Here is a 14,715-nt window from a genome sequence, read left to right on the forward strand (position 1 = left end):
ACCAATGCCCTGTAGACTGACATCCCTAACTTTATACTTGATCCCCCTTGTAATAAAGGCCAACATTCCCTTTGCCTTCTTAATTACTGCTGGACCTGCATGTCAATGTTTTGTGATTCATTCATAAGGATACCTAAAACCATCTACACTGCAGAATCTGCAGTCTTTCGCTATTTAAATAATATTCTACTTTTCTATTCCTCCAGTCAAACTAGACAAACTCACATTCTCTCACACTATACTGCACCTGCAAATTATTTTCCCATTCACTTAACTATATCACTTTGCAGACTCTGTGTCCCCTCACAATATGCCTTCTTGTCTATTTTTGTATTATCAGAAAAATTGGCTAGAATCCAGTTTGTTCATTGATTAAAGTTATAAAGATGATTGTAAACAGTTGTGGCCTCAGCACGGATGCCTGCAGCACTTCTCTAGTTACAGTTTGCGAACTAAAAAATGATACATTTATCCTGATTCTAAGTTTCCTGTAAGTCAGTAAATCTTTTATCCGTGCTAATATATTACCCCAGCAGCACAAGTTCTTACCTTGTGTTGTAATCTTTTGTCTGACCTTCTGAAATCCAAATACATTACATCTACTATTCACCTTTATCCATCTCGTTTGTTACATCCTCAAAATTTGTCAAATACACTTCTCAATTTATAAAACGGCGTTGACTCTGCCTGATTGTGTTATTTCTAAATGTCCTGCTACTGCTACATTAGAATAGATTCCAGCATTTCCCCAATGACAGATGTGAGGCCACTGGCCTTTAGTTTTCTACTTTCCCTTTTCCACCCTTCTTGAATAGAAATATTACATCTGAGGTTTTCTAATCTGTTGCGTCCTTTTGAGGATCTAGGGAACACTGTACAATTATAACCAATGTATCCACTCTCTCTGCAGCCTCTTCTTTTAAGATGCTAGGATTCAGACCATCAGGTTCAGGGGGGCTTGTCAGCCTTTAGCCCCATTAGCTTACTTAGTAGAAAGAAGGATTAGAATCAGTGCCTATAGGGAGTGATATACCTGACCTCCTGAGAAGCCATGATGCAAAAATAAACTTTAACAACTGTTTTCTTGCTTTGAAAATTTTCATAGATCTACAGTCTCCTCTACTCCACAAATTCCTCATATCCACCTTTACTTGTGATCCTGACAACAGGAGAGGCCCAGGGATTTTCCAGCGAGTTTCCTTGTTAGAAAACTTTCCAGCCACTAGTCATTAAAAACATTGTACATGGGGCTGTGGAAACACCAGGAGTGGGTGCACTTTATATAACTGGTTAGCCATACCTCCCCCCACACCCTCTCCCCCACCCCACCCATTCTAAATGTTTAACAACAAAATCAGCCCTAAGAATATCAGCTGAGGCAAGACTACCAGCAACCACACAACTACTTGCTATTGCTGTAGCACAAAAGCTGCAGCATTATGAAGAGGCTCTTGGAGATCCTCTTAAAAGCATAAGAGAACCACAGTGCACAAACTGTATCTCATTGTTTCCCTCCCTTTCTCTCCTTTACACAATCCTTAACACTCATTGACCAATAATTGACCCAGCTTTGCCACCAAGTAGCCTTCACCCTCGTGTACCAAACTATTTAACAATGTATAACACTTGTTACACCACCTGGAAATATTTAATATAATTATGTACTCTGTATAAAATCAGCTTGTAATCTTTTTGTTTAAATTATTTTAAAGATAAATGGATGGTTCAACATTACATAAAGTCTTCCTCAGTTAAGTTTTGCAGACTAGGGAAAACAAAATACATTCACCTGATATCTTTGCAGGTGTTTGTCTGTGGCCTTAGTTGGGAAAGGGTGGGGTGCCTGCCTCACTGGTCCCTTTTCCACATCAGGCACCCTCACAAGTCTGCCCTTGGGTCCTCCCTCCCTATCTGGCCTTTCCATCAGAATCCCATCTTCTCTCCTCCACTTCCGGGGCTTCCCTCATCTCTGCCAGGAAACCCGAACCGTTAGTTCCATCCTGCTTCTGGGACTTGGAATCTGGGAACTGTTTATAGTCCCAGCAATGGCCACCAGTGTGTTGCAGAGACTACAGAGCTGCTGGCCAATCTGATTGAATGACAGCTCTCTGAGGCTGGACTTTCTCCTGAATGAGAAATCTCACCTTCAGCCAATTATCATTTACATCGCTGAGGTACAGCTGGCTTTGTCAGGGAAGTGGCCTTGCTGACTCTTCTGGCCTAGATTTATAGGGTACTAATCCATTTTTCTATAACACATTTCCAGCTAAACCTTCACTGTGTGGCCTGAAGGGAATAAGCTTGCTCATAATCAATGAACAACATTGGTTGTTGATTAGGCCTCATCTGGAATACCATTTACAATGATAAGAACCATTCATTAGGAAGGAGATCTTGGAGAAAAGATTTACTAGAATGGAAATGTGGTACTTCATTTATTTGGTGACACAAGAGAAGTGAGGACTTCTTAGGGTAGAGAAGTTAAGGGGAGATTTAATAGAGGTGTTAAACTGATACTCTATTGATAGAGTAAATAGGGAGAATCCATTTCCACTGACTGGAACATCAGTAATCAGAGGAAACCTATTGAAGGTAATTTACAAAAGAACCCCAGGAGCAGGAGGAAAATTTATTTTAATGCAGTGGTTATTATGATTGGAAATGCACTGTCTGAAAGGGTAGTAGAAACTGATTGAATAGTAACTTTCAAAATTGAATTGGACGCAACCTTGGAAAATAAAACTACTGGGCTGTGGGAAAGAACAGAGATTGGAGATGTTTGGGTAGGACTTTCAAAGAGTCAGTGTAGACACCATAGGCCAAATAACCTCCTACTGTGTTGTCTGATTCCACATCTTGGATGAAATAGTCCTGAATTATTATTGATAATACATCTCAGTGAGTGATGTATAAACTTAACCTGTCTGTAATAGGAAATAGTAAATTGCAGAGCCTGACAAGTTCTCACGTCAAATACTTATCTATTGGTATTACAGTTCAGTGACTGCCATATGTTTGGTATAGAACATCATTAAAGAGAGAGTGAACTAAGTAATCTGTATACTAGCACATAGCTAAATTACATTTGAAATTTCAGTATAAATAAAGTAGCTAACGACCTCTGATATGATCACAAAATAGTCAAAATGACCTTCAAAGAGCTATAAGTGGGAATACTGTTTGTTTTGTATTCTAGTTCTTTAGTCATGATATTAACTTCTTATAAAATGCTACAAATTGAATTCTACACAATCCAAAATTCTGTAAATTGTAAAGATAAGGTATTTCTCACTGCTCTACATGAATTACAAGTTTATTATTAGTACAGTAATTACCTATTTTGTACTAGAGATGCTAAATGCTCAATATACTGACTTTCAAATTTATCATTTATAAACATTATTGCATTAAATTGTGCTGTTTCTATACATTGATAAATGTAAAGTCCATTTTCAGTTTAAGTCACCGGTGTTTTTTGTTTTGTCAGACAGGTATTAAGTTTTTCACCAAGTTTTTGAATGAGGAAAGCCAGCTCCTCAGTTGCTTGAGACTTGTCTTCTAGAAGTTCGTATCGAAGGCTGGAGATATCCTGTTTAATTTCTTTTAGTTCACCTGGGAAATAACATGGTAAACATCAGTAAAAATATTAACACCATGGGAACACATATTGATTTAAGATGCTGTGATTTATAAAATATAATTTGAAAAGAGCATGAAATGACAAGATAGGAAGTACTGACTTGAAGAAAAGGCTTTTGAAAGTTATATCATTAGAAGCAAATTGTCTTCACTCTGTTGCAGTTGGCAGTGATGTATTCTTCATCTTCTGACAATTCCTATTTATTCCTTATCATTCCTCCCATCAATCTACATTTCATTTAAACTGGGAGTAAAAGAATGACTTTGTCTATACATTTGAGCGCATCTTTAATATATGTTATGAACACTAAACTTTGCAAGATGCTTTTGATCTGAAATGTTCAAAAGTGAAACTAAGTTGGCCTCTGGGACATTACTGTCATTAGACTTGTGAGAAGCTCTCATGTAACTCAGGTTGCTACGGAAATGAGAGGTAGCTAAAGAAAAAACAAACATTAAAATAATTGGGATATCAATATTCAGCTGATGTTCTGTTGCAGCTGGACAGAAACAAAGACGCTGTTAAAGGAGCTCTTCTGGCAGAAGAAATGAACTTCTCCCAGAAAAGGGGTTGTCTGTCAGTGGAAAAGTGGATAGGGCAAAAGCAACTCTCTGAAAAAGGCAGTTTTACAGTAGCCAAATAAACTGTTTCATTATGCTTATTCAAAATGTCAGATGAAGAAGTCTGTGGGATTCCATGCTGGTGGGACTGAGGTGACTGGGGGGAGAGAAGACTTGACAAAAGTATGCCTTTTTGGTGAAAATAATGTCTAGAAAAATTGGATGGAGTGGGGTAGTTGGCAAAGACCATTGAAAGATTCAACCCAGCGTGGTGAGGTATGGTGAAACTTTGCTGCAGAGCTGGAAAAAAACCTTACGAATGTTCTCTATAAAATTTACATTTCTGATTAAAGTATTGTTTGCCTTATTAATTAGCATTTGAATTTTGGTTTGATTGTTATGGTAGAAAAGTTTTAAAAAGCAAAATCTTGTCTATCCATTGGGTTGTTTGGGGAATTCATCACTTTATAAAAATTGGTGCCTACAGGAATCATAACTTCTGCCATCCTGTGAAATCATCTTTCAAAGCTACTTACTAAACAATACAGACCATTGGGCAACTACAGGTGTAAATGTGCTTTAGAGTTTACTCACATGGCAACAAGATGCTATGAAATATAAGAGATAAAATATAGCCTTGAAGACGGGAGTTATAATTTGGGATTAGGGCATTTAATCATGACACTTTGGTTTTTTGACTCCCAAGTCCAAACCTTTATTTCTTTTGAAGACCTTGGTTCAGTGATTGCACCCTTATCTCTGCACCAAGATTTCTCTTGGGCTCAAGATTTCTGGAAGCTTTGGTACATAAACTAGGCTGAGACTTCCGCTGGCACTATATGAAGAAAAGCAGGAAAGTTCTCCTAATGTTCTTGCAACCAGATAAGATGGGCATGATATGCTGTCGGAATGTCTGATGAGTGCTTGCCAACAAAACTCTCCTAAAGGGAGCTAATTGAAAGGAAATGTTCACATGGAAGCTAGAAAAAACACTTAAAGGGAGATAGGATAACTATGTTCTACATGACATAGTTTCAACAACAGAAGTGCCAACTCCTACAAACAGAATAGAATTTTTCTGGCCACTGAGCTTCAGAAGTCCAGAGTCACTAGCACCTCCTCCAGACCAACAATACAGGTGTATTGAACTTGGAACAGATCTTTTCATGCTCAAATCGGACAGATTGGTCACCTTGGAAAACTTTGTATCTGAAACTGTCATGATCATCTTCAACAATGAAAGACGAGCAGCGTCCCTCAATTGACACCACTAAAAACAGTTTGAATGATCATTGGTGTACGTGGGACTTTACTGTGTACAAATTAACTGCTGTATTTAAAAATAATTCAATTGACCTTTGGGACATCCTATGGTTGTGAAAGATACTACATAAAACCAAGTTCTTCCTTCCTTTATATGACGACAATTTAAAAAAGGAGAGGTTTTTCTAATTCATAGAGAACTGCTTTTCAATTGGAGAGAAATAAAAGGGCAGTAACACTCTTCTTATATTGTTGTTTCCATGAGTCAGGTCCCTGAGTTTACATTATGTTTCTCATCCTTGTGGCAGTCACAGAGCCACCAAAAATAGAGTCTTTGATTTGATCTCCCGGATAAGAGAGCCAGATATGGTTCTGCAAATGTTGTTTGTTGACTGCGGCACAATCAAGATCAACTGTGATAAGAATCTAAAATAAAAGTTATGTCAAGAAGGCCATTCAGCCCATTGAAGCCTGTCCCTGAATCAATGCTTCTTCCCGAAGGTTCACACTTCCAAGTTTATCAAATCATTGGAACCATTGAAGTGTATTACTTATATCATAGCCATTTTCTACCAATTTTCTCACTTCTGAAGATAATAACATCTGCTAAGCTATAATTCAATGGATGTCTTTATTTTCCATCCCCTTGTAACAGTTAATAATGTGTAAGCTTGGACAATAGTGTTAGAAAGTTATACAATCTTGAACTGCACTGCGGTTTTCCTTTTCTGATTCTACAAGAATACTTCGCAGTAGGAGTTTAATGATCAAGAGCGGAAACTGGTAATTGATCTTTACCCCTCATTGTCTGGTTTATTGTGAGAAAGTATTGGCAGTGGAGAACATGAGTGTTGCTGAAAAAAGAGTCATATTCCCAAGTTTTTTTTGTTTTGCGTTCATCAAGACAGGTGAAAGAATGCCAAATTTCAAAGCGAGTAACAATTTATACTTACTGAGAAAAACATAGTGATTTGTTGGCAAATAGACTGATTGATTGAGGCATTGCCACGTGTCAGGAAGTTTTATATGATCTATGTTTTTGTTCTCGGGTGTTAGAAATAAAGCCTAGATTTAAGTGACATTAATTTAGTATTTCTGTGTAAGAAAGGGTAAAACTTTAGTTAGACCTATGTTAAACAAAGGTCTTTCCATGGATGAGGGCTTTTGGTTTCATTTTAAAATACACTCCTGTTGTATTAAGGGAGTTTGTGGCATGAAAGGTAAACAAGAGTTTGGGGAGAGTTGTTGCTTAGTAACTAGGGGCCACCTTCAGGAAAGAAACCTGAGCTAAAATTTTGCTGTCATTTACACTGGTGGGATCCTATGGTTCACTGATTTTGCAGGTTTCCCAGCGGTGAGGAGTGTATTCAATGGGAAACTCCATTTCCAATGGCAGCAGCATAAGATCACGTTGCCAACAAGCAATGCACCTTCTGTCACCATCGAAAAGCGCAGGAGGGGAGGAAAATCCCACCCCTGGGTTTTTAATTTAACTGAACCCAGGCAAAAGGAGCTTAGCAACTAGAGAGAGAACAGCTCTCTTAGCTCTGTCATTATCAAAAGCAGAACAATGGAGTGATAAGCAAGAATGCAAGTCCCACAAGCTAAAGGACAGCTGGCACTACAAACCAAGGGCGGTGGATAGAGGAGAGCCGGTGGATGTGGTCTTTCTTGATTTTCAGAAGGCGTTTGACAAGGTGCCTCACAAGAGGTTATTGCAGAAGGTAAGGGGACATGGAGTTGGGGGTAGGGTGTTAGCGTGGATAGAGGATTGGTTGTCAAATAGGAGGCAGAGAGTGGGGGTCAATGGGTGCTATTCGGATTGGCGGTTGGTGACTAGTGGAGTACCCCAGGGGTCGGTGCTGGGGCCTCAGCTATTTACCATTTATATAGATGATCTGGAGGAGGGAACCGAGTGTATGGTGTCGAAATTTGCTGATGACACCAAGATTGGTGGAATGGCAAATTGCGCGGAGGGTGTGGAGAGTCTGCAGAAGGATCTAGATAGGCTGGGCGAGTGGGCCAAGAACTGGCAAATGGAATTTAATGTTGGCAAGTGCGAGGTGGTCCACTTTGGTAGGAATAATGGTAGGAAGGACTATTACTTACGTGGCGAAAAACTGCAGCAGGCGACAGTGCAGAGGGACCTCGGGGTCCTTGTGCATGAGTTGCAAAAACCCAGCCTGCAGGTGCAGCAGGAAGGCGAATGGGATGCTGGCCTTCATAGCGAGGGGGATTGAATATAAAAGTAGGGAGGTCTTGCTGCGGCTGTATAGGGCACTGGTGAGGCCGCAGCTGGAGTACTGTGTGCAGTTTTGGGCGCTGCACTTACGCAAGGATATTTTGGCCTTGGAGGGAGTGCAGAGGAAGTTTACTAGGCTGATACTGGAGTTGAGGGGGTTGAGCTATGAGGAGAGGCTGAATAAACTAGGCTTGTACTCGTTAGAGTTTAGAAGAATGAGGGGAGATCTCATTGAGACGTATAAGATGATGAATGGGATGGATAGGATAGTGGTGGAGAGACTCTTCCCGCTCAGAAAGGACAGTAGGACTAGGGGGCACAGCCTCAAGATAAAGGGGGGGCGGTTTAGAACAGAGTTGAGGAGGAACTTCTTCACTCAAAGGGTGGTGAATCTCTGGAATTCTCTGCCCGTTGAAGTGGTGGAGGCTGCCTTGCTAAATATTTTTAAGATGCGGGTTGATGGGTTTTTGATAAGCGAGGGGATTAAGGGTTATGGGGAGAGGGCGGGAAAGTGGAACTGAGCCACGACAGATCAGCCATGATCTTATTGAATGGCGGGGCAGGCTCGAAGGGCTAGATGGCCTACTCCTGCTCCTATTTCTTATGTTCTTATGTTCTTAAAAGAGGAACTTAAGGAAATGAAGTCAAAGGATCAAAGAGGAACTGGAATTAGAACAGGGTACTGTTTATTGAAGTTAAAGACAGAACTGGAAAGGGAAGACTGGGTGAAAGTGAAGAGAAAAGTCTGATATCTGAAGCAATCATAAGGTTGGTATCCTTATTCCAGACTTTGGAGCAATAGTATTCTGTTAGGAACTAAGTACCCAAGAGATTGTGTGTGGAAGCTTGAATACTCATGGCCATTCAAGGCAAAGGAATGCTGAAAGAAGAGTTGGAAATCCTGGAGGGATTCCTTGTGGAAAATAGTTGAGGGAAAGCATTGTTTGTAGAACGATTCTAAGGTATGTCTTTTGAGAGTGCAGTTTGGAAATCTTTGTTTGACAATCATCTACAGAAATTTGAGGAGAAATCCACATAAGTCTGGTTGGGTAACATCTACCACCTGGTTTCAAAGTCTAACCACAGTGAGCTTGTTGGGTTACAGGGACTGTGTGTTATTCTTAACCTCAGTGTACATTTGTGAAGATAAGTGGGGAATCAAACTTTTGATGTGTAATAATTTTTCTTTGTTGTTAAAAGCTAATTGGCAATCCTGTGATTCTGTTTAACCATGTTTTCTAAAAAAAAAAGGAAGGTTGAGGGTGAGCTGCTGCTTGTGCAAAGCAAATGGCAGAGTAATGTAAATCAATGAGTAAATTATGGAAATTTGCAGTTCATGCCACATTTCTTCTTTTCCTGAACGTGTTGTCTGATTCATGCATTAAAAACAGAAGATTTTTGCCCAATACAATTATTAATGCAAAAAAGGAATTTCAAAACATAGGTAATGCAAAACCAATATCATTTTTTATGCTGTGTGTGTGTGTGTGTGTGTGTGTGTGTGTGTGTGTGTGTGGGGGGGGGGGGGGGGGGGGGGTTTGGTAACAGAGCATGCTGAGAATGCTAGTATCCAGTACGTCTATGGTCTCCTATGTGAGCTGTGGGATAGAAAGAAACAGATACTTTGCAGGAATATTTGTATTCCATAAACATTTCTCAGATCATATCATTTTCCTGGGAAGTAATAGAGACCCTTTTACAAGGGAATAATTTGTGACATATATATTGCTCAATAATCTACCTGAATGTTGTTGAACCTTACCTTCATTAACTTCATCATTTTCTTTATCAACTTGTGCTTTCAAGACATACCGTTTAATCAGTCGTTTCATTATTTGCTACGAAAGACAAGGATATAATTAAAACAAGAGCATCTAAGAACATTCCTATAAATAGGTGATCTTGTTTATAACAAGCATTATTGTATATAAATTACAATGAATACATTTAAATGTTCTGAATCAAGTGTTAATGGGGCTCTATAAATACTACTCACACATAAATACACTACCTGTTTACACTGAACCAATTAGCATCAAAAACATGGAAATATGTGAATTGTTTTATTCATCAAAAATCATCTTGTTAATTTGAACACTTTACAGCAGCTATATGGCACACATAGATCCTACTTTCTCCACAGAGTATGTTTGTGTTTGGCCAGCACAGATTTGATGAGGTGTTTACAGGGTGACAATTGCAAATTGTTTCATAATGTCACACTTTCTGAAAATCCTGTTGTATTCCTCACAAACCTGGAAAATTTCAACTGTTACATTCGCTGTATTGAATTCAAAATGCATTGCAGGGATTTGATTAGTAAGCATTAAATCAATTAAGATAATAATTGGGCAAGTTGTATAGTGGGATAATATATTGCACCTATGATGGTATTTATTGCCCTTTTCAAAAACCCAAATCTCAGATGTCTCAGTACAAAAATAAAGCTAATAGCTTGAGGAAAATGTTTTATTCTGGTGCAGGAGGATCACTGAGGTCAAGATATTTTGAGCATTGCAAGACTTGAGTGTGTTAATTCATCGCCTTCTAAAATAATCCTGGATCAGTTTGATGTTGTAATGTTTGTCTAGACAGCCTGTTTGTCTAGCACCACTGTGACTTTTGAGATTGATTGAAATCTGATTATTTTTGTTGGTGGAGGTTTTTCCAGATTGACAGCTGATTGGCTCCTCTCCTCATCATCATCCCAGTTCCCCTTCAGATTATTTCAAGGCCAGAAAATATAGTAGAAAATAATTGGCTTTCTTTCTCTCCACGTACTTTTTGAAGATTGTGATGTGTTGATATTTTACATAAAACATGGCATTTGAAGTATGACAGGAAATCAGCAACTTCAATTGCCAGCTTGGCTCATTTTCTAGCACTCTTGACTCTGATGTAAAAGATTGCAGCCTCAAGTCCCACTGCAGGACTTAATCACAAAATGTTTCTGTTCAGCACTGAGGATGGCATATGGATGAGACATTAAACCTGAGTTGTGTCTACCTATTTGGGAGGACGTTAAAAGATTTTTGGCATTTAAGTTAATCAATTTCCTTTGACAACGTAACAACAGTGACCAACTTTCAAAATTGGGATATAATAAGGTTTTGTATGAATAGAAGTTTATTTCTTATTTATAAATGGATAGGTTATTTGTGTGGTACTTAAATCATAGAATCCCTATAGCGAAGAAGGAGGCCATTCAGCCCATTGAGCCTACACCGACAACAATCCCATCCAGGCCCTATCCCTGTACGTAAGAACATAAGAACATAGAACTAGGAGCAGGAGTAGGCCATCTGGCCCCTCACGTCTGCTCCGCCATTCAATAAGATCATGGCTGATCTTTTTGTGGCCTCAGACCCACTTACCCACCTACTCACCATAATCTTTAATTCCTTTATTTTTGAAAATGTATCTATCCTTGCCTTAAAAACATTCGATGAGATATCCTTAACTGCTTCACTGGGCAGGGAATTCCACAGATTCACAACTCTTGGTATGAAGAAGTTCCTCCTCAACTCAGTCCTAAATCTGCTGCCCCTTATTTTGAGGCCACGCCTCCTAATTCTAGTTTCACCTGCCAGTAGAACCAAATTTCCTGCCTCTATCCTATCTATTCCCAAAATAATCTTATATGTTTCTATAAGATTTCCCCTCATTCTTCTGAATTCCAATGAGTGTAGCCCCAGTCTATTCAGTCTCTCCTCATAAGCCAACTCTCTCAACTCTGGAATCAACCTAATGAATCTCCTCTGCACCCCCTCCAGTGCCAGTATATCCTTTCTCAAGTAAGGAGACCAAACTGTACACAGTACTCAAGGTATGGCCTTACCAGCATCTTATACAGCTGCAACATAACCTCGCTGTTTTTAAACTCCATCCCTCTTGCAATGAAGGACAAAATTCCATTTTTCTTCTTAATTACCTGCTGCACCTGCAAACCAACTCGAGATTCCTACACAAGGACAATTGCTGCAATATTTTACCATTTAAATAATAGTCCATTTTGCTGTTATTCCTACGAAAATGGATGACCTCACATTTACCAACATTGTATTCCATTTGCCAGACCCTCGCCCACTCACTTAAACTGTCTATATCCCTTTGCAGACTTTCAGCGTCCTTTGCATGCTTTGCACTGCCACCCATCTGAGTGTTATCCGCGAATTTTGACACATTACACTTGGTCCCCAACTCCAAATCATTTATGTAAATCGTAAACAATTGCAGTCCCAACACTGATCCTTGAGGCACACCACTAGTCACTGATTGCCAACCAGAACAACACCTATTTACCCCCACTCTTTGCTTTCTGTTTGTTAACCAGTCCTCTATCCATGCTAATACATTACCCGTAACACGATGCACCTTTATCTTATGTAGCAGTCTTTGGTGTGGCACCTTGTCAAATACCTTCTGGAAATCCAGATACACGACATCCACAGGTTCCTCATTGTCCACTGCACATGTAATGTTCTCAAAGAATTCCACCAAATTAGTCAAATATGAAGTTCCCTTCATGAACCCATGCTGCATCTTAGCAATGGGACAATTTATATCCACATCTTGCTATTTCTTCCTTGATGATAGACGCAAGCATTTTCCCTACTACAAAAGTTAAGCTAACCAGCATATAGTTACCTGCCTTTCGTCTACCTCCCTTTTTAAACAGTGGCGTCACATTTGCTGTTTTTCAATCTGTGGGAATCACCCCATAATCCAATGAAATTTGGTAAATTATCACTAGGGCATTTACTTTTCTCCTGCATCTCTTTTAGTACCCTGGGATGCATTCTGTCAGGACCAGGAGACTTGTCTCCTTTAGCCCCATTAACTTGCCCAACACTATCTCTTTCGTGATAATGATAATTTCTAGGTTCTCACCTGCCATAGTTTTCCTGTCATCAATTTTTGGCACGTTATTTGTGTCTTCCACTGTGAAGACCGACACAAAATATCTGTTCAAATACCTCAGCCATTTTCTCATTTCCAGTCATTACATCCCCCTTCTCATCCTCTAAAGGACCAATATTTACTTTAGCCATTCTTTTTTGTTTTATATATTTGCAGAAACCTTTGCTATCTCTTTTTATATTCTGAGCTAGTTTACTGTCATAATCCATCTTACTTTTCTTTATAGCTTTTTTGTGGCTTTCTGCTGACCTTTAAAGATTTCCCAATCCTCAAGGTTTCTACTAATCATTGCCACTTTGCATGCTTCTTCTTTAAATCTGAAACCCTCCTTTATTCCCTCAGATATCCATGGCTGATTATTTCCTATTCTACAGTCCTTCTTTATCACTGGTATATATTTTTGCTGAGCACTGTGAAAGATCGCTTTGAAAGTCCCCCACTGTTCCTCAATTGTCCCACCATAAAGTTTCTGCTCCCAGTCTACCTTAGCCAACTCCTCCCTCATCCCAACTGCAGTCTCCTTTGTTTAAGCACAAGACACTGGTATTGGATTTTACTCCATCAGTATTTTAAATTCAACCATACTGTGATCACTTCTTCCAAGAGGATCCCGAACTGTAAGATCATTAATCATTCCTGTCTCATTACACAGGACCAGATCTAGGATGGCTTGCTCCCTTGACAGTTCCATTACATACTGTTCAAGGAAGCTATTGCGGAGACATTCTAGGAACTCCTCCTCAAGGCTGCCTTGACTAACCTGGTTTGACCATTTGATATGTAGATTAAAATACCCCATGATAATTGCTGTACCAGTTTTACATGCATCAGTTATTTCTTTGTTCATTTCTTGCCCCACCACGATGTCATTATTTGGTGGCTAAAAGACTACGCCTATCAGTGTTTTTTTCTCTTTACTATTTCTAATTTCCACCCAAATGGACTTAACCTTTTTTCCATGGAACTTATATCATCTCTCACCAGCGCCCTGACGTCATCCTTAAATATCTGAGCTACACCACCTCTCTTACCTTCCTGTCGGTTCCTCCAAACAGTTTGATACCCCTGATATTTAACTCCCAGTCGTGACCATCCTGCAACCATGTTTCTGTAATGGCCACCAAATCGTACTCGTTCGTAGTGATTTGTGCTGTCAACTTACGTACCTTGTTTTGAATGCTACGAGCATTCAGATAAAGTGCCCTTATGCTAGTTTTTGTACCTTCTTTTTGAATTCGAATACTTTCATTAATAACATTTCCAGAGTTCTCCTTCCTTTTAACTTTTTTCCTGATTTTTGATGCAGTTGAAACCTTCTCCCCACATTTTATCCTTGCTCCATCCTTCTCAGACTCTTTACATAAGTTCCCATCCCCTGGCATATTAGTTTAAACCCTCCCCAACCACTCTAGCAAACACTCCCTCAAGGACATCAGTCCCAGTCCTGGCCAATTGTAACCCGTCCAATTTGTACATGTCCCACCTCCCCCAGAACTGGCCCTAATGCCCCCCCCACTGGAATCTGAAACCCTCCCCCTGACACCATCTACTCAACCACATATTTGTTCGATATATCCTCTCATTTCTACTCTGGCTAGCACGTGGCACCACTCATAATCCTGAGATCACTACCTCTGAGGTCCGATTTCTTAAGTTTCTTCCTAGATCCCTGTATTCTGCTTTTAGGACCTCATCCCTTTTTTTACCTATGTCATTTGCACCAATGTGTATCACAACCATTAGCTGCTTGCCCTTCCCCTTCAGAATGTCCTGCAGCCACTCTGAGACATCCTTGACTCTAGCACCAGGGAGGCAACATACCATCCTAGAGTCTCATTTGCTGCCAAATGCCTGTCTATTTCCCTTATAACTGAGTCCCCATAACTATTGCACTGGCACACTTTTTACCCCTCTCCTCTGCAGCAGAACCAACCATGGTGCAACAAGTTTGGCCGCTGCTGCTTTCCCTAGAGAGGTCATTCTCCTCAACAGTATCCAAAGCGGTACATCTGTTTTGCAGGGGAGTGATTACAGGAGATTCCTGCAGTGCCTGCCTATCTCTCTTGCTCTGCCTGGTGATCACCCATTCC

General features: G+C 39.8%; 1 protein-coding gene across 1 annotated transcript in view; it reads right to left on the bottom strand.

The window, feature by feature from the left end:
• Window positions 1–3,341: 3,341 nt before the first annotated feature.
• Window positions 3,342–14,715, bottom strand: part of LOC145350573 (short transient receptor potential channel 3) — a 151,450-nt gene continuing 140,076 nt past the window's right edge. The window contains exons 11-12 of the mRNA XM_080199775.1: window positions 9,468–9,543; window positions 3,342–3,612 (exon numbers count right to left, since the gene is read on the bottom strand). Of these exons, the coding sequence (XP_080055901.1) occupies window positions 3,458–3,612; window positions 9,468–9,543 (231 nt within the window). The 3' untranslated portion in view covers window positions 3,342–3,457. The remainder of the gene's footprint in view (window positions 3,613–9,467; window positions 9,544–14,715) is intronic.

The sequence above is a fragment of the Carcharhinus amblyrhynchos genome, chromosome 1 (genome assembly GCF_965287045.1).
Source record: "Carcharhinus amblyrhynchos chromosome 1, sCarAmb.v2.hapA, whole genome shotgun sequence".
Classification (NCBI taxonomy): Eukaryota; Metazoa; Chordata; class Chondrichthyes; order Carcharhiniformes; family Carcharhinidae; genus Carcharhinus; species Carcharhinus amblyrhynchos.